Genomic DNA, 20,581 nt, shown 5'->3' on the forward strand with positions numbered 1-20,581 from the left:
CGCTACAATGAAGTTAAACCAGCTTCAGATGTCAAAAGGTCACAGAGCTCCTGAACTGTGTAATGTTAATGAGGACATCAAAGGTCAAGTTGTAAACATTACACTGGCATGGGGGAGGGGAGTCTAGCCTGTTGGAACTACTAAGAATCACATGAATTCAAAACATTAACTCCGTTTCCCTCCCTGTTATCGATTTTTAAAAGGCTGCAGGTTGCTTTAAGAACTGATCACATGATTTGGTGATGTCATTAGAATGCTTGCAGAGGTTGATATTTTACTCAGTTTATGCAGAAAATATCTCTCTCAACAAACCTGGTGTATGTTAGCTTGAATCTGTGTGTGCAAACACATTCTATTATTTTTGTTAAAACCCACAACCCCTAACATATTTAAGAAGTGACACTCTCCACAGATGCTGTTGAGTTTATCCAGCTTTATCTGCTTTTATTTCAGATTTCCAGCATCTGCAGTATTTTGCTTTTATTAACAAAAATTACATTTCCTTAAGCAATGTAATATGATGTCAGGCTAGTAAAGATATTATTCATGTAAACCTGGCATTTTCAAACAACAGTGCCTGCACACGAGCCTTTATTTTTACGTCAGTCAGTGGAAAGAACTAATGAGTTAATGAAAGACCTTTTTGAAAAAATGTCCCTGAGCAGAGAGCAGTGTTACATGAAGAATGCTCAAAACTTGATAAGGATAATTGATCTTTGTCATACTGCTGGTTACCACCACAGTGTGGATTAGAGAGCAACTACATTTTGACTCAGAAAACAGTTCCAAATTTCAATTAAACTGAACCATTGATTGTGCTCACCAGCCAACCTGCCCCAGATAATTGTACTCCACCGAACATGATACTTCCCAAGGAGGGGTTTATTGGTGCCATTCCTGACAGGTCCCTAGTGACAGAGCTGGATTATTAGATGAAAAGTCCAGCAACTGAGTGTTGGGATGGTTTTCTCAACTGCCTGAGAGTTAGATGTCACAGAATTGTTACGGTGCAGGAGGAGGCCATTTGGCCCATCGTGTCTGCACCTGGCTCTCCAAACAAGCATTATGACTTAGTGTCATTCCCCTGCCTTTCATCGTACCTCTGCACATTGTTCCTATTCAAATAATTATCTAATGCCCTCTTGAATGTCTCAATTGAACCTGCCTCCACCACACTTCCAGGTGGAACATTCCAGACCCCAACCACTCACTGTGTGGAAAAGTTTTTTCTCACCTCATATTTGTTTCTTTTTCAAATCACTTTAAATCTGTACCCTCTCGTTCTTGATCCTTTTCCAGTGGGAACAGCTTTTCCCTGTCTACTCTGTCCAGCCCCCTTATGATTTTGAACATCTCTATCAAATCTCTTCTCTTCCCCAATGAGAACAGTTCCAACCTCTTCAATCTATCCTCATAACTGAAGTTTCTCATCCCTGGAACCATTCCTGTAAACCTCTATTGCACTCTCTCCAATGTGTTCACATCTTTCCAATAGTGTGGCACCCAGAGCTGTACACAATATTCTAGCTGAGGTCTTACATGCTGTCTTATATAAGTATAAGTTCAGCGTAACTTCCTTGCTCTTGTACTCTATGCTATGTTAAAAACAACTGAGCCCTTTAATTGTCTTCTTGTGCTTTGGCTAATGTGATACCACCGCACTCTTAGCCCTGTACTGGTACCTCCCATTAATACATTCTTGTATAGGATCCCCATCTGGTTTAGGCTTTGCCCTCTCCCACCTAAGTTATCTGTTGCCCAGTAAACGCTCCAGAGTATCAATATTAACTACTGGAAACACCAGTAGAGTTGCAGCTAATATCTCTATTGCCCAGTTCCAAGGAGGATCTCACCATGAATACTACATTTGGGCAAGTCAAACTAAAAAGATGATGGTCCAAATAAGATAAAGTTTGACACTACCCAGAAAAGGTTTCCAGCTCATTTAAGCACATTCATTCGGTGCACCACACAACTGAATATTTGCTCAGTAATCACAGCCCTTACAGCGAACAGACTAACAGGGTTGCGCTTCGAACTTGCTGAACTTTGATGAGTAAGACATACCTGAGTAACATTCCACATTCTCAGATAGATACCAGTGTCACACATAATGAAAACAGAAAATATTGAAGAAATTCAGCAGGTCTGGCAGCATTCATGGAGAAAAACAGTTAACTTTCCAGGTCTAAATGACCCTTCTACAGAACTGAAGCAAGGTAAAATTTTACAGTTGGAAAGAGCGCAGAGGAGGTGGGGTAAAACAGAGGTGGAATAGAAACATGGAAACTGGTGGCACGATGCCACAGCTGCCTCACAGTGCCAGGAACCCAAGTTCAATTCCAGCTTTGGGTGACTGCCTGGTCCGTGTCAGTATTTTCCTCCAGGTGCTCTGGTTTCCTCCCACACTCCAAAGATGTGTGGACTCGGTTGATGTGCCATGCATAATTGCCCTTGTGTCAAGGAACTAGCAGGATAAAGGTGTGGGGTTATGTGGAAAGGGCCTGAGTGGGATTGTTGTCGGTGCAGGCTCGAGGGGCCAAATGGTGCCCTCCTGCACATTAGGGATTCTATGATTGTATAAAAATATGAGCAGGAGTAAGCCAGTCAGCCCTTCAGGCATGCTCCACCATTCATGATGGTCATCACTGACCTAACTAATTAAACTGATTTCTTCATCCCCCATATCCTAAGATTCCCTTCGCCCAAGAGGCAGATCTAACTGCTTCTTGAAAATATAACCACCTTCTGAGATAGAGAATTCCCCAGGCGCACCAATCTTGGGAAGAGATTTCTCAGACTGGAAGTGGGAGCAGAAAAAAACTGAAACTACAGCCCTGTGGCCTGTCCCCAACACAACCCCACAAAAATAACAAAACAAACTACAGCCCCCTGCCTGCCCCCAACACAACCCCACAAAAATAACAAAACAAACTACAGCCCCCTGCCTGCCCCCAACACAACCCCACAAAAATAACAAAACAAACTACAGCCACCTGGCCCGTCTCCAACACAACTCTAAAGGTAACTGATAACAAACAACAGTTCCCTGATCGATCCCCAACACAACCCTACAGAAATAACAACCACAAACTACAGCCCCCTGGCTTGTTCGCAGCACAACCCCATAACAGTAACTGACAACAAACTATAGCCCCCTGGCCATCCCGCAACACAACCCCACAAAAATAACTGACAACAAATTGAAGGCTCCTGGCCGGCTCCAACACAACCCCACCCCTCCTGCGCCCATGGTCATCTGTCCCTGGCTGTTCAGTTTTGCTCCCATTAACAAGTTCTGCTCTCTCTCACCTTTTGCGATCACCAGTTCTCTTCTTTGCTTCCTGGCACCATTAACAGTAAGAAGTCTCACAACACCAGGTTAAAGTCCAACAGGTTTATTTGGTAGCAAAAGCCACTAGCTTTTGGAGCGCTGCTCCTTCGTTAGGTGAGTGGGAGTTCTGTTCACAAACAGGGCATATAAAGCCACAAACTCAATTTACAAAATAATGGTTGGAATGCGAGTATTTACAGATAATCAAGTCTTAAAGGTACAGACAATGTGAGTGGAGAGAGCATTAAGCACAGGTTAAAGAGATGTGTATTGTCTCCAGCCGGGATAGTTAGTGAGATTTTGCAAGCCCAGGCAAGTCATGGGGGTTACAGATAGTGTGACATGAACCCAAGATCCCGGTTGAGGCCGTCCTCATGTGTGTGGAACTTGGCTATCAGTTTCTGCTCAGCGACTCTGCGTTGTCGTGTGTCATGAAGGCCGCCTTGGAGAACGCTTACCCGAAGATCAGAGGCCGAATGCCCGTGACCGCTGAAGTGTTCCCCAACAGGAAGAGAACACTCTTGCCTGGTGATTGTCGAGCGGTGTTTATTCATCCGTTGTCGTAGCGTCTGCATGGTCTCCCCAATGTACCATGCCTCGGGACATCCTTTCCTGCAGCGTATCAGGTAGACATTATTGGCCGAGTTGCAAGAGTATGTATCGTGTACCTGGTGGATGGTGTTCTCACGTGAGATGATGGCATCCGTGTCGATGATCCGGCATGTCTTGCAGAGGTTGCTGTGGCAGGTTTCTGTGGTGTCATGGTCACTGTTCCCCTGAAGGCTGGGTAGTTTGTCGCGGACAATGGTCTGTTTGAGATTGTGCGGTTGTTTGAAGGCAAGATGTGGGGATGGCCTTGGCGAGATGTTCGTCTTCATCAATGACATGTTGAAGGCTCCGGAGAAGATGTCGTAGCTTCTCCGCTCCGGGGAAGTACTGGACGATGAAGTTTAACGTTAAAGAAGCCATCCCCTATGGACAAGCTCTCCGTATACACAAAATCTGCTCAGGTGAGGAGGATCGCAACAGACACCTCCAGACGCTGAAAGATGCCCTCATAAGAACAGCTTATGGCGCTCCACTCATCGATCGACAGTTCCGATGCGCCACAGCGAAAAACCACACCGATCTCCTCAGAAGACAAACATGGGTCACGGTGGACAGAGTACCCTTCGTCGTCCAGTACTTCCCCAGAGCAGAGAAGCTACGACATCTACTCTGGAGCCTTCAACATGTCATTGATGAAGACGAACATCTCGCCAAGGCCATCCCCACACCTTGCCTTCAAACAACCGCACAACCTCAAACAGACCATTGTCCGCAGCAAACTACCCAGCCTTCATGAGAACAGTGACCACGACACCACACAACCCTGCCACAGCAACCTCTGCAAGACGTGCCGGATCATCGACACAGATGCCATCATCTCAAGTGAGAACACCATCCACCAGGTACACTGTACGTACTCTTACAACTCGGCCAACGTTGTCTACCTGATACGCTGCAGGAAAGGATGTCCCGAGGCATGGTACATTGGGGAGACCATGTAGACGCTACGACAACGGATGAATGAACACCGCTCGACAATCACCAGGCAAGAGTGTTCTCTTACTGTTGGGGAACGCTTCAGCAGTCACGGGCATTCGGCCTCTGATCTTCAGGTAAGTGTTCTCCAAGGTGGTCTTCATGACACACGACAACGCAGAGTCGCTGAGCAGAGACTGATAGCCAAGTTCCGCACACATGAGGACGGCCTCAACCGGGATTTTGGGTTCATGTCACACTATCTGTAACCCCTATGACTTGCCTGGGCTTGCAAAATCTCACTAACTGTCCCGGCTGGAGACAATACACATCTCTTTAACCTGCGCTTAACCCTCTCTCCACTCACATTGTCTGTACCTTTAAGACTTGATGACTTGGAAAGACTCGCATTCCAACCATTATTTTGTAAATTTAGTTTGTGTCTTTATATGCCCTGTTTGTGACCAGAACTCCCACTTACCTGACGAAGGAGCAGCGCTCCGAAAGCTACTGGCTTTTGCTACCAAATAAACCTGTTGGACTTTAATCTGGTGTTGTGAGACTTCTTAATGTGTTTACCCCAGTCCAACGCCGGCATCTCCACATCATGACTACCATTAACAGTCCCCTTTGTCTGATGTTCATGAGAAATTTGTCAATTTCTTACTTTCCCCAGCCTATTCCTGGTCTGCTATTCTGCCCCACCTCAAGTGCCCCTTTCCAACTACGTAATTATGTACATTTCTACCTTGTTTCACTTCTGGAGAAGAGTCCTACGGATTTGAAATGTTAGCCTCTCTTTGTCTCCACAGATGCTTCCAGAGCTGCTGAATTTATCCAGCACTTTCTGGTGTGATTTCAGATTTCCAGCATCTGCGGTGTTTTGCTTTTATACCAGTGTCATACAGCTTGGCTAAGAGAGTCACTGGTTCTGATAGACAGTATTCAGGACCATAACTGGGACAATTGTTAGGATCCATAACCTTTGCTGTACTCAATGCACTTAGCCATTTTTTAAACACAGAGGATCAAATTAATTGGTTGCACACAGCTACCTGTGGAGCTGGGCATCTCGGCAGCCCGGGAGAGGGGGGGGGGGGGGGGGGGGGGGGTGGAATCGAGTTGACACCTTTTGTTAAAGCCACTTGTAAACAATTCAGCCTTGTTTCCTGCACTCAGTGCTGTGCTCCCACCATGTTTAAGGATGACAGTGTTGATGGATTCTCCTCCTTAGTTACCAGATTGTCCATTGCCATCTTGACTGAAGGAATTTGTTCTGATCTATTGGTTGCAGGATTGCTTAACTCTTTTTAGAGTTTTCTCCATTTAACCACTTAGGCTTCAGGTAGCGAGCCCTGTGTACCTGCTTCACGAGATTTGAATTTCATTTTCAAGTGTGCCTGATATACTCCCAGCACACACTTCCTATTGAACCAGGGCTGGTCTCCTGGTGAAATGCTAAGATTCTGTCCACAGGTGAAGTGAGAAGAAATATTTTCACAACAAGGAGGCAATACTAATGCAGAAACTATAACATTCAAGCCGGTGGCCCAGTAGAAGAGCTAGGTCTAGCATGGCCTGATAGGCCCATTCTGTGCTGTAATAGAACATAGAACATTACAGTGCAGTACAGGCCCTTCGGCCCTCGATGCTGTGCCGACCAGTGGTATCAATCTAAAGCCCCTCTAATCTACACTATTCCAATATCATCCATATGTTTATCCAATAACCATTTGAATGCTCTTAATGTTGACGAGTCCACTACTGCTGCAGGCAGGGCATTCCACGCCCTTACTACTCTCTGAGTAAAGAACCTACCTCTAACATCTGTCCTATATCTCTCACCCCTCAATTTAAAGCTATGTCCCCTCATGCTAGCCATCACCATCCGAGGAAAAAGGCTCTCACTATCCACCCTATCTAATCCTCTGATCATCTTGTATGCCTCTATTAAGTCACCTCTTAACCTTCTTCTCTCTAACGAAAACAACCTCAAGCCCCTCAGCCTTTCCTCATACGATTTTCCCACCATACCAGGCAACATCCTGGTAAATCTCCTCTGCACCCTTTCCAACACTTCCACATCTTTCCTATAATACGGCGACCAGAACTGTACGCAATACTCCAAATGCGGCCGCACCAGAGTTTTGTACAGTTGCAGCATGACCTCCTGGCTCCGAAACCCAATCCCTCTACCAATAAAAGCTAACACACCGTACGCCTTCTTAACAACCCTATCAACCTGGGTGCCAACTTTCAGGGATCTATGCACATGGACACCCAGATCCCTCTGTTCATCCACACTACCAAGTATCTTACCATTAGCCCAGTACTCTGTATTCCTGTTACTCCTTCCAAAGTGAATCACCTCACACTTTTCCGCATTAAACTCCATTTGCCACCTCTCAGCCCAGCTCTGCAGCTTATCTATGTCCCTCTGTAACCTGCCACTTCCCTCCGCACTGTCTACAACTCCACCGACTTTAGTGTCATCCGCAAATTTACTAATCCATCCTTCCGTGCCCTCATCCAAGTCATTAATAAAAATGACAAACAGCAGTGGCCCCAAAACAGATCCTTGCGGTACACCACTAGTAACTGAACTCCAGGATGAATATTTCCCATCAACCACCACCCTTTGTTTTCTTCCAGCGAGCCAATTCCTGATCCAAACCACTAAATCACCCTCAATCCCATGTGTCCGTATTTTCTGCAAAAGCTTACCATGGGGAACCTTATCAAACACTTTGCTGAAATCCATATACACCACATCAACCGCTTTACCCTCATCCACCTCTTTGGTCACCTTCTCAAAGAACTCAATAAGGTTTGTGAGGCACGACCTACCCTTCACAAAACCGTGCTGACTATCCCTAATCAAATTATTCCTTTCCAGGTGATTATAAATCCTATCTCTTATAATCCTTTCCAATACTTTGCCCACAACAGAAGTAAGGCTCACCGGTCTATAATTACCAGGGTTGTCCCTACTCCCCTTCTTGAACAAGGGGACAACATTTGCTATCCTCCAGTCTTCTGGCACTGTTCCTGTAGACAATGACGACACAAAGATCAAAGCCAAAGGCTCTGCAATCTCCTCTCTAGCCTCCCAGAGAATCCTAGGATAAATCCCATCTGGCCCAGAATTGCTAACACCTCCTCCTTATGAACATCAATCCCATCCAGTCCAACAGCCTGCATCTCAGTACTCCCCTCAACAACACTGTCCCTCTCCAGTGTGAATACCGACGAAAAATATTCATTTAGTGCCTCTCCTATCTCTTCAGACTCCACGCACAACTTCCCACTCCTGTCCTTGACTGGCCCTAATCTTACCCTAGTCATTCTTTTACTCCTGACATACCTATAGAAAGCTTTAGGGTTTTCCTTGATCCTACCCGCCAAAGACTTCTCATGTCCCCTCCTGGCTCTTAGCTCTTTCTTTAGGTCCTTCCTGGCTAACTTGTAACTCTCAAGCGCCCTAACTGAGCCTTCACGTCTCATCTTTACATAAGTCTCGTTCTTCCTCTTCACAAGAGATTCAACCTCCTTAGTAAACCACGGTTCCCTCACACGACTGCTTCCTCCCTGCCTGACAGGTACATATTTATCAAGGACGCGTAGTAGCTGTTCCTTGAACAAGTTACACATTACAATTGTGCCCATCCCCTGCAGTTTCCTTCCCCAACCTATGCCAGCTAAATCTCGCCTAATTTCTATGAAAATATCACAGAGATGACACCAAACATCTACCTCCCTCCCAAAAACAGCCACCTCTTTAATTTCAAGTGAAGAATATGGAGACGAACGTGGCGTCACTCGAGATTCGCTCTAAGGGATTCACAAAGTTGAGGTGAAAGAGCAGTCTCCAGCAGTGCCCAATTGATGATTCCTTCAAATGTACAGCAGGTGGCGTAATCTCTCTTTCCTGCCTGCCTGGAGCTGGGACCTCCAGTGAGGATTTGCTATAAGTCCCCGAAACCCTCCCTAGTGTCTCAACATTGTACACGAAGTTTTATGTTCATCTCAGGATTACGGTGTTGCGAGCAAGGCGGCACTCATTGCCCATCCTTAGTTTCCCATGAGAAGGTGCTGGTGGGCATTAACAAAAATCGATCAATAATCTGAAAGTAATACACACAAAGGGGCGGCACGGTAGCACAGTGGTTAGCACTGCTGCTTCACAGCTCCAGGGACCTGGGTTCGATTCCCGGCTCGGGTCACTGTCTGTGTGGAGTTTGCACATTCTCCTCGTGTCTGTGTGGGTTTCCTCCGGGTACTCCGGTTTCCTCCCACAGTCCAAAGATGTGCGGGTTAGGTTAATTGGCCATGCTAAAAATTGCCCCTTAGTGTCCTGAGATGCGTGGATTAGTGGGTAAATATATAGGGATATGGGTGGGATTGTGGTCGGTGTAGACGCGATGGGCCGAATGGCCTCTTTCTGTACTGTAGGGTTTCTATGATTCTATGAAAGTGATTGAAGTTGCAGAGCAGTATTTCAGCATGAAGGAAACACAGACAACCACTCAAACAGGGATTAGAATGCTGGTACAGCTGTTCAGACAACTGGACACCTCCTTTGCAAAGACAGTCTGGGGAGAGATGAGGTGGTGTTTATTAGAATAGAATCTTAGAAATCTTAGAAACCCTACAGCACAGAGAAAGGCCATTCGGCCCATCGAGTCTGCACCGACCACAATCCCACCCAGACCCTACCCCCATATCCCTACATATTTACCCACTAATCCCGCTAACCTACGCATTCCAGGACACTAAGGGCAATTTTAGCATGGCCAGTCAACCTAACCCGCACATCTTTGGACTGTGGGAGGAAACCGGAGCACCCGGAGGAAACCCACGCAGAAACGAGGAGAACATGCAAACTCCACACAGACAGTGACCCAAGCCGGGAATCGAACCTGGGACCCTGGAGCTGTGAAGCAGCAGTGCTAACCACTGTGCTACTGTGCCGCCCCAAAGAATAATGTTATTAGAATCCCTACAGTGCAGAAGGAGCCATTCGTCCAATCGAGACTGCACCGACCACAATCCCACCCAGGCCCTATCCCCATAACTCTACCTATTTACCCTACTAACCCCCTGACACTCAAGGGCAATTTAGCATGGCCAATCAACCTAACCCGCACATCTTTGGAGTATGGGGAGGAGGGGGGGTGGGGGGGAGGGGAGAGAGAGAGAGAGAATCCGGAGCACCCGGAGGAAACTCACGCAGATACGGGGAGAACATACAAACTCCACACAGACAGTGACCCAAGCCGGAAATCGAACCCGGATCCCTGGTGCTGTGAGGCAGCAGTGCTAACCACTGTTTGTCAAAGTTCATCCCCGAGCAGCTCTGTGATGCAGGACTCTGTGCTCTATGCGCTGTTCCCTGGGACAAACATCAACTGCTGCTGGAGGATCAACAACTCGGTGATAGAAGCTCTTTGGTCTTGAACCTGTTGATCTTCCAGTGTTGACCCCGACCGAATGTTGCAGACTGGCACATTCCAAAGCCCAGGAATACGCACTAAAGTTTGGGATAGCTGCTGCAGCAGTAACGGCTGGTGGGGGGGGGCGGGTAGGGGGCTTTCAGTCACAGTGACCTGAGGGGAGTGGAACCCCTCTGGGCTATATGACTCATACTGAACTCAGCAAAAATATATTCCAGCAAAAAACAAGGATTGTAAGAAAAGGGAGAACCAGCCGTGGATAACGAAGGAAATAAAGGAGAGTATTAAAATAAAAACAGCTGCGTACAGAGTGGCCAAAAATAGTGGAGAAACAAGTGATTGGGAAAAATTTAAGAAACAACAAAGAGAGACTAAGAAAGCGATAAAGAAAGGAAGGATAGACTATGAAGCTAGGCTAGCAATTAATATAAAAAATGATAGTAAAAGTTTTTATAAATATATAAAAAGGAATAGAGTGGCTAGAGTGAATGTTGGACCCTTGGAGGACGAGAGGGGGGAGTTAATAGTGGGAAATGAGGATATGGCCGAGTCTTTAAATAAGTTTTTTGTGTCGGTCTTCACAGTGGAGGACACAAATAGTTTGCCAAATATTAACGATAGAGGGTTGGCAGCAGGAGAAATACTTAATACGATTAATGTTACCAGAGAGGCAGTGCTGGGTAGACTAATGGGACTGAAGGTGGACAAGTCCCCGGGTCCGGATGGAATGCATCCCAGGGTATTGAAAGAAATGTCAGAGGTAATAGTGGATGCGTTAGTGATTATTTATCAAAACTCGTTGCATTCTGGGGTAGTGCCGGTTGATTGGAAAACGGCTAATGTTACGCCGCTGTTTAAAAAAGGAAGGAGACAAAAGGCGGGTAACTATAGGCCGGTCAGCTTAACGTCTGTAGTAGGGAAAATGCTGGAATCCATTATTAAAGAGGAGATAGCAGGGCATCTGGATAGAAATGGTTCGATCAATCAGACGCAGCATGGATTCATGAGGGGAAAGTCGTGCTTGACGAACATGTTGGATTTTTATGAAGATGTGACTAGGGCGGTTGATGGAGGAGAACCGGTGGATGCGGTGTTTTTGGATTTCCAAAAGGCGTTTGATAAGGTGCCCCATAAAAGGCTGCTGAAGAAGATTAGGGCACACGGAGTTGGGGGTAGTGTGTTAAAGTGGATTGGGGACTGGCTATCCGACAGGAAGCAAAGAGTCGGAATAAATGGGTGTTTTTCCGGTTGGAGGAAGGTAACTAGTGGCGTGCCGCAGGGATCGGTACTCGGGCCGCAACTGTTTACCATTTATATAGATGATCTGGAGGAGGGGACGGAGTGTAGGGTAACGAAGTTTGCAGACGACACAAAGATAAGTGGAAAAGTGAATCGTGTGGAGGACGGAGAAGATCTGCAGAGAGATTTGGACAGGCTGAGTGAGTGGGCGAGGATATGGCAAATGGAGTATAACGTTGAGAAATGCGAGGTTATACACTTTGGAGGAAATAATAACAAATGGGATTACTATCTCAATGGAAACAAATTAAAACATGCTACCGTGCAAAGGGACCTGGGGGTCCTTGTGCATGAGACGCAAAAGCCCAGTCTGCAGGTACAACAGGTGATCAAGGCGGCAAATGGGATGTTGGCCTATATTGCGAGGGGGATAGAATATAAAAGCAGGGATGTCTTGATGCACCTGTACAGGGCATTGGTGAGGCCGCAGCTGGAATACTGTGTGCAGTATTGGTCCCCTTATATGAGGAAGGATATATTGGCATTGGAGGGAGTGCAGAGAAGGTTCACCAGGTTGATACCGGAGATGAGGGGTTTGGATTATGAGGAGAGGCTGAGGAGATTGGGTTTGTACTCGTTGGAGTTTAGAAGGATGAGGGGGGATCTTATGGAGACTTATAAGATAATGCGGGGGCTGGATAGGGTGGAGGCGGAGAGATTCTTTCCACTTAGTAAGGAAGTTAAAACTAGAGGACACAGCCTCAAAATAAAGGGGGGTCGGTTTAAGACAGAGTTGAGGAGGAACTTCTTCTCCCAGAGGGTGGTGAATCTCTGGAATTCTCTGCCCACTGAGGTGGTGGAGGCTATCTCGCTGAATATGTTTAAAGCGCGGATGGATGGATTCCTGATCGGTAAGGGAATTAAGGGTTATGGGGATCAGGCGGGTAAGTGGTACTGATCCACGTCAGATCAGCCATGATCTTATTGAATGGCGGGGCAGGCTCGAGGGGCTAGATGGCCTACTCCTGCTCCTATTTCTTATGTTCTTATGAACGTATGCAGTGAATATTACATTTCACAATTGTATTGAAGCATCTCAGAGTGCAACTTGATCTATGCAGGAAACCTGAATATTATTGCTGTGTGTGTGATGGCCATTTTGAGATATTTGCAATGTTCTGTCAGATATTCTATGAATAAAACACATTTTTGCAAAAAAGAGTTCAGAACATGCGTCTCGGGTTGATACAAAGAACAATACAGCACAGGAACAGGCCCTTCGGCCCTCCAAGCCCACGCCGCTCCCTGGTCCAAACTAGACCATTCTTTTGTATCCCTCCAGTCCCACTCCGCTCATGTGGCTATCTAGATAAGTCTTAAACGTTCCCAGTGTGTCCGCCTCCACCACCTTGCCCGACAACGCATTCCAGGCCCCCACCACCCTCTGTGTAAAATACGTCCTTCTGATATCCGTGTTAAACCTCCCCCCCCCTCAACTTGAACCTATGACCCCTCGTGAACGTCACCACCGACCTGGGAAAAGGCTTCCCACCGTTCACCCTATCTATGCCTTTCATAATTTTATACACCTCTATTAGGTCACCCCTCATACTCCGTCTTTCCAGTGAGAACAACCCTAGTTTACCCAATCTCTCCTCATAACTAAGCCCTTCCATACCAGGCAACATCCTGCTAAACCTCCTCTGCACTCTCTCTAAAGCCTCCACGTCCTTCTGGTAGTGTGGCGACCAGAACTGGGCGCAGTATTCCAAATGCGGCCGAACCAATGTTCTATACAACTGCAACATCAGACCCCAACTTTTATACTCTATGCCCCGTCCTATAAAGGCAAGCATGCGATATGCCTTATTCACTACCTTCTCCACCTGTGACGTCACCTTCAAGGATCTGTGGACTTGCACACCCAGGTCCCTCTGCGTATCTACACCCTTTATGGTTCTGCCATTTATCGTATAGCTCCTCCCACGTTAGTTCTACCAAAATGCATCACTGCGCATTTATCTGGATTGAACTCCATCTGCCATTTCTTTGCCCAAATTTCCAGCCTATCTCTGACAATGTTTCTCACTATCATAGAAATCATAGAAACCCTACAGTGCAGAAGGAGGCCATTCGGCCCATCGAGTCTGCACCGACCACAATCCCACCCCACATATTTACCCGCTAATCCCTCTAACCTACGCATCTCCGGACTCTAAGGGGCAATTTTTAACCTGGCCAATCAACCTAACCCGCACATCTTTGGACTGTGGGAGGAAACCGGAGCACCCGGAGGAAACCCACGCAGACACGAGAAGAATGTGCAAACTCCACACAGACAGTGACCCGAGCCGGGAATCGAACCCGGGACCCTGGAGCTGTGAAGCAGCAGTGCTAACCACTGTGCTACCGTGCCACCCTGCAAGTCCTATCTGCAAGTCCAGCCATTTTTGTGTCGTCCGCAAACTTACTGATCACCCCAGTTACACCTTCTTCCAGATCGTTTATATAAATCACAAACAGCAGAGGTCCCAATACAGAGCCCTGCGGAACACCACTAGTCACAGGCATCCAGCCGGAAAAAGACCCTTCCACTACCACCCTCTGTCTTCTGTACAGACTCACGCTGCATTGGGCGAACTTGGCACTGGTTAACTTTACGTACATATTTCAGGATTACACAGGAACCCAGCTGGTCATGGCAGTAAGCAACCAATCTGAGAATGTACCACATTCAGTCTGGATTATGCTGAGCTAGCTGGGACGTTAAGACTGCTTCCTGGCTGCTCTCGGCTATCCGCTGCCTGCCTGGACAGCCTGTCATTGATCATAGAGTCCTATAGTGCAGAAGGAGGCCATTCGGCCCATCAAGTTTGCACCTACCACAATCCCACTCAGGCCCTATCCCCATAACCCTATGCATTTACTCGAGCTAGGCCCCTGACACTAAGGGGCAATTTAGTATTGCCAATCCACCTAATCCCCACATTTTTGGGGTGTGGGAGGAAACCAGAACACCCAGAGGAAACCCACGCAGACATTGGAAGAATGTGCAGACTCTGCACAGACAATCACCCGAGCCGGGAATTGAACCCGGGTCCATGGCGCTGAGAGGCATCAGTGCTAACCACTGCCACCGTGCCGCCTGTGCTTATTGGCTGCTCTCAGCTATCAACTACCTGTTTGGACAGCGTGGCAGCTGAGAAAGTTATGGTTGTATTAGTTGTTCACATGTACTGCCTCAGCTGACAAAAGATTAACTGTTTGTGCAAGGCACCAAGCAACTGTGAAGCCATACCCTGGACAACAGAGTGTGCGAAGAAAGAGTGGGCAAGGGGAAAATGCTGCTCAAAACTGAGCAAAAAACTGCATGCTCCCGAGGGACCCACACACTTTCACGTCATTGCATAGGAAGATACCCTTATTGGTCCAGTTATGGAGGAATAAACAGGTTATAATATGAGCTGCTGACAAAAATAATAAATCATAATTTTAAAACATTAGAATGTTTAAGGAATAAGTTCATATACGAGTATCAGGACACGAAGTTGCTGGGATATTGTGCAGTTTTATACATACCATAGTGATGATAGGGCAATGGCTCACCCATTGAAAATATCATAGTGAGTAGCAGCGCAGAGTAACACAGCTTCTGGTGTTCTAAGGGACAAGAAACAAGGTGAAATACTTCAGTCAGTTCACATCATGCTCTGTAATTACATTTGGAATCTGATGCTGCTCACTCCAAGCAACTAAACTCAGAGAGAGCCCACTCAGACAGTCAGCCCTCGTGGAGTTGATATGGAACCTCAATGTCATTGCTAACCCATCAAATCCAGGCTAAACTGGGCTCATTCAAAAGATCAAAGAACAGCACAACATAGAAACAGGCCTGAAAGCCTGTGCCGACACGTGCCTTTCTAAGGTGAAGAGGTTTTGCCTCTATGCTGTCCATATTCCTCGATTCCCTGCCTCTTCATGTATCTGTCAAAATGTCTCCTAAACGTTATCATATCTGCTTCTACCACCTCCTCTGGCAGCACATTCCAGACACTTACCACCCTCTGTGTAAAAAAACTTGCCTTTTACGTCTCCTTTAAACTTAACCGCTTTTACCCTAAACTTATGTTCCGTGGTAATTGACATTTCTACCCTGAGAAAAAGACTCCAACTATCCATTCTATTCACGCCTCTCATAATTTTGTATACTTCTACCGGGTCACCCCTCAGTCTCCGACTTTCAAGTGAAAACAAATCAAGTTTGTTCAATCTCTCCTCATAGCTATTACCCTTCAAACCAGGTCACATTCTGGTAAACCTTTTCTGTACCCTGTCCAAAGCTTCCACACCTTCTGGTAGTGAGGTGACCAGAACTAAATACAATATTCCAAATGTTGCCGAACTAAAGTTCTATACAGCTGCAACATGATTTGCCAATTTTTATACTCTTTGCCCTGACCGATGAAGGCAAACATGCCATACATCATCTTATGTTGCCACTTTCAGGGAACTGTGGATATGCCTAGATCCCTTTGTATGTTAATGCTTCTAAGGGTTCTGCCATTTACTGAATGCTTCCCTCCTGCTTTAGATTTTCCAAAATGCAGCACCTCGCATTTGTCCAGATTAAATTCCATCTGCCATTTCTCCATCCAAGTTTTCAGCCGATCTAAATCCTGCTGTATCCTCTGGCAATCTTCCTCACTATCCACAGCTCCGCCAATCTTTGTGTCCTCCGAAAACTTACCAATCAGACCACCCACATTCTCCTCCAAATCATTTATATATATTATGAACAACATGGACCCCAGCACTGATCCCTGCAGAACATCACTGGTCACAGATCTCCAGTCAGAAAAACACCCTCCACCACTACTCTCTGTCTTCTGTGACCAAACAAGTTCTGTATCCATCTTACCAGCTCAGCATGGACCCTGTGTGACTTCACCTTTTGTATCGGCCTGTAATGAGGGACTTTGTGAAAGGCCTTGCTAAAGTTCATGTAGACAACATCCACCACCCTGCCCTCATCAATCATCTTTGTCACTTCCTCAAAAAACGCAATCAAGTTTGTGAAACACGGCCTCTCCCGCACAAAGCCATGCTAATAAGTCCATATTTTTCCAAATATGAATAAATCCTGTCTCTTAAGAATCCCCTCCAATAATTTCCCGACCACTGCCTGCTCACCAACCTGCAGTTACCTTCATTATCCCTATTGCCCTTCTTCAACAAAGGAACAACATTGGCTATTCTCCAGTCCTCCAGAACCTCATCTGTGATTAAAGAGAATACAGAGATTTTGTACAAGTGGGGAAATCAGTCAATTAAACTAATCCTCAGTTCCATACCAACTCACTCATGTAATGGCCAATAAAGGATGATGTTTGACACTCTTGAGACTTTCAAACTATTTCAGATGTACTCATCGAGCTTTACGCCGATCATAGAAAGCCTAAGGTGGAGAAGGAAGCCATGCAGCCCATCGAGACAACATCAATTGTCAGAGAGCATCCAAGCCAGGTCCACCCTTCAGCACTATCCCCATAACCACATTCATTTACCATGGCCACACCACCTAACCTGCACATTGTCGGAGTGCGGGAGGAAACCGGAACACTAGGAAGAAAGTCACACAGACAGGGGAACTTGCACACTCCAGACAGACACTCACCCAAGGCTGGAATCGAACCTGGGTTCCTGGCACTTTGAGGCTGCAGTGCTAACCACTGTGCCAGCATACTGTCATCATCTGTACTTGTTATTTATTTGTATTTATAATAATTCAGACAGTGTTCTATCCGCCTGTACAATGTATTCGGTGCTTTATTCGCCTGTACAATATACTCGGTGCTTTATTCGCCTGTACAATATACTCGGTGCTTTATTCGCCTGTACAATATACTCGGTGCTTTATTCGCCTGTACAATGTACTCGGTGCTTTACCCGACTGCATAATGCACTCGGTATTTTATCCGTCTCCACAACGTACTCGGTGTTTTATCCGTCTGTATAATGTACTCGGTGCCTTATCCGTCTACACAATGTACTCGGTGTTTTATTCGCCTGTACAATGCACGTTGCTTTATTCGCCTGTACAATGTACTCGGTGCTTTATTCGCTTGTACAAACTCGGTGCTTTATTCGCCTGTATAATGTACTCGGTGCTTTATTCGCCTGTACAATGTACTCGGTGCTTTATTCGCCTGTACAATGTACTCGGTGCTTTATTCGCCTGTACAATGTACTCGGTGCTTTATTCGCCTGTACAATGTACTCGGTGCCTTATTCGCCTGTACAATGTACTCGGTGCTTTATTCGCTTGTACAATGTACTTGGTGCCTTATTCGCCTGTACAATGTACTCGGTGCTTTATTCGCATGTACAATGTACTCGGTGTTTTATGCCCCTGTACAATGCACTCGGTGCTTTATCCGTCTACACAATGTACTCGGTGCTTTATCCGTCTACACAATGTACTCGGTGCTTTATTCGCCTGTACAATGTACTCGGTGCTTTATTCGCCTGTACAATGTACTCGGTGCTTTATTCGCCTGTACAATGTACTCGGTGTTTTATCCGTCTACACAATGCACTCGGTGTTTTATTCCCCTGTACAATGTACTCGGTGTTTTATTCCCCTGTACAATGTACTCGGTGCCTTATTCGCCTGTACAATGTACTCGGTGCTTTATTCGCTTGTACAATGTACTCGGTGCCTTATTCGCCTGTACAATGTACTCGGTGCTTTATTCGCTTGTACAATGTACTCGGTGCCTTATTCGCCTGTACAATGTACTCGGTGCTTTATCCGTCTACACAATGTACTCGGTGTTTTATGCCCCTGTACAATGTACTTGGTGTTTTATGCCCCTGTACAATGCACTCGGTGCTTTATCCGTCTACACAATGTACTCGGTGCTTTATCCGTCTACACAATGCACTCGGTGTTTTATTCCCCTGTACAATGTACTCGGTGCTTTATTCACCTGTACAATGCACTTGGTGCTTTATTCGCCTGTACAATGTACTCGGTGTTTTATTCGCCTGTACAATGTACTCGGTGTTTTATTCCCCTGTACAATGTACTCGGTGTTTTATTCCCCTGTACAATGTACTCGGTGTTTTATTCCCCTGTACAATGTACTCGGTGTTTTATTCGCCTGTACAATGTACTCGGTGTTTTATTCGCCTGTACAATGTACTCGGTGTTTTATCCGTCTACACAATGCACTCGGTGTTTTATTCCCCTGTACAATGTACTCGGTGCTTTATTCGCCTGTACAATGTACTCGGTGCTTTATTCACCTGTACAATGCACTCGGTGTTTTATTCCCCTGTACAATGCACTCGGTGCTTTATTCGCCTGTACAATGTACTCGGTGTTTTATCCGTCTACACAATGCACTCGGTGTTTTATTCCCCTGTACAATGTACTCGGTGCTTTATTCGCCTGTACAATGTACTTGGTGTTTTATCCGTCTACACAATGCACTCGGTGTTTTATTCCCCTGTACAATGCACTCGGTGCTTTATTCGCCTGTACAATGTACTCGGTGCTTTATTCGCCTGTACAATGTACTCGGTGCTTTATTCGCCTGTACAATGTACTCGGTGCTTTATTCGCCTGTACAATGTACTCGGTGCTTTATTCGCTTGTACAATGCACTTGGTGCTTTATTCGCCTGTACAATGTACTCGGTGCTTTATTCGCCTGTACAATGTACTCGGTGCTTTATCCGTCTACACAATGTACTCGGTGCCTTATCCGTCTACACAATGTACTCGGTGCTTTATTCGCCTGTACAATGTACTCGGTGCTTTATTCGCCTACACAATGTACTCGGTGCTTTATTCGCCTGTACAATGTACTCGGTGCTTTATCCGTCTACACAATGTACTCGGTGCTTTATCCGTCTACACAATGTACTCTGTGCTTTATTCGCTTGTACAATGCACTTGGTGTTTTATTCGCCTGTACAATGTACTCGGTGCTTTATTCGCTTGTACAATGTACTTGGTGCTTTATTCGCTTGTACAATGTACTCGGTGCCTTATTCGCCTGTACAATGTACTCGGTGCTTCATCCGTCTACACAATGTACTCGGTGTTTTATTCACCTGTACAATGTACTCGGTGCTTTATTCGCTTGTACAATGCACTGGGTGCTTTATTCGCCTGTACAATGCACTTGGTGCTTTATTCGCCTGTATAATGTACTCGGTGCTTTATTCGCCTGTACAATGTACTCGGTGCTTTATTCGCCTGTACAATGTACTCGGTGCTTTATTCGCCTGTACAATGTACTCGGTGCTTTATTCGCCTGTACAATGTACTCGGTGCCTTATCCGTCTACACAATGTACTCGGTGTTTTATCCGTCTGCACAATGTACTCGGTGCTTTATTCACCTGTACAATGTACTCGGTGCTTTATTCACCTGTACAATGCACTGGGTGCTTTATTCGCCTGTACAATGTACTCGGTGCCTTATTCGCCTGTACAATGTACTCGGTGCTTCATCCGTCTACACAATGTACTCGGTGTTTTATTCACCTGTACAATGTACTCGGTGCTTTATTCGCTTGTACAATGCACTGGGTACTTTATTCGCCTGTACAATGCACTTGGTGTTTTATTCGCCTGTATAATGTACTCGGTGCTTTATTCGCCTGTACAATGTACTCGGTGCTTTATTCGCCTGTACAATGTACTCGGTGCTTTATTCACCTGTACAATGTACTCGGTGCTTTATTCACCTGTACAATGTACTCGGTGCTTTATTCACCTGTACAATGTACTCGGTGCTTTATTCGCCTGTACAATGTACTCGGTGCTTTATTCACCTGTACAATGCACTGGGTGCTTTATTCGCCTGTACAATGTACTCGGTGCCTTATTCGCCTGTACAATGTACTCGGTGCTTCATCCGTCTACACAATGTACTCGGTGTTTTATTCACCTGTACAATGTACTCGGTGCTTTATTCGCTTGTACAATGCACTGGGTACTTTATTCGCCTGTACAATGCA

At 46.0% G+C, this 20,581-nt stretch overlaps 1 protein-coding gene across 4 annotated transcripts in view; it reads right to left on the reverse strand.

Moving 5' to 3' along the window:
* Positions 1–20,581, reverse strand: part of nckipsd (NCK interacting protein with SH3 domain) — a 301,148-nt gene that overhangs the window by 46,220 nt on the left and 234,347 nt on the right. For all 4 annotated transcript variants that reach the window (XM_078209293.1, XM_078209294.1, XM_078209296.1 and 1 more), the window contains one exon: positions 15,130–15,210. In XM_078209293.1, coding sequence (XP_078065419.1) covers positions 15,130–15,210 — 81 coding nt within the window. The remainder of the gene's footprint in view (positions 1–15,129; positions 15,211–20,581) is intronic.

The sequence above is a fragment of the Mustelus asterias genome, chromosome 3, assembly GCF_964213995.1.
Source record: "Mustelus asterias chromosome 3, sMusAst1.hap1.1, whole genome shotgun sequence".
In the NCBI taxonomy this organism is placed as follows: domain Eukaryota; kingdom Metazoa; phylum Chordata; class Chondrichthyes; order Carcharhiniformes; family Triakidae; genus Mustelus; species Mustelus asterias.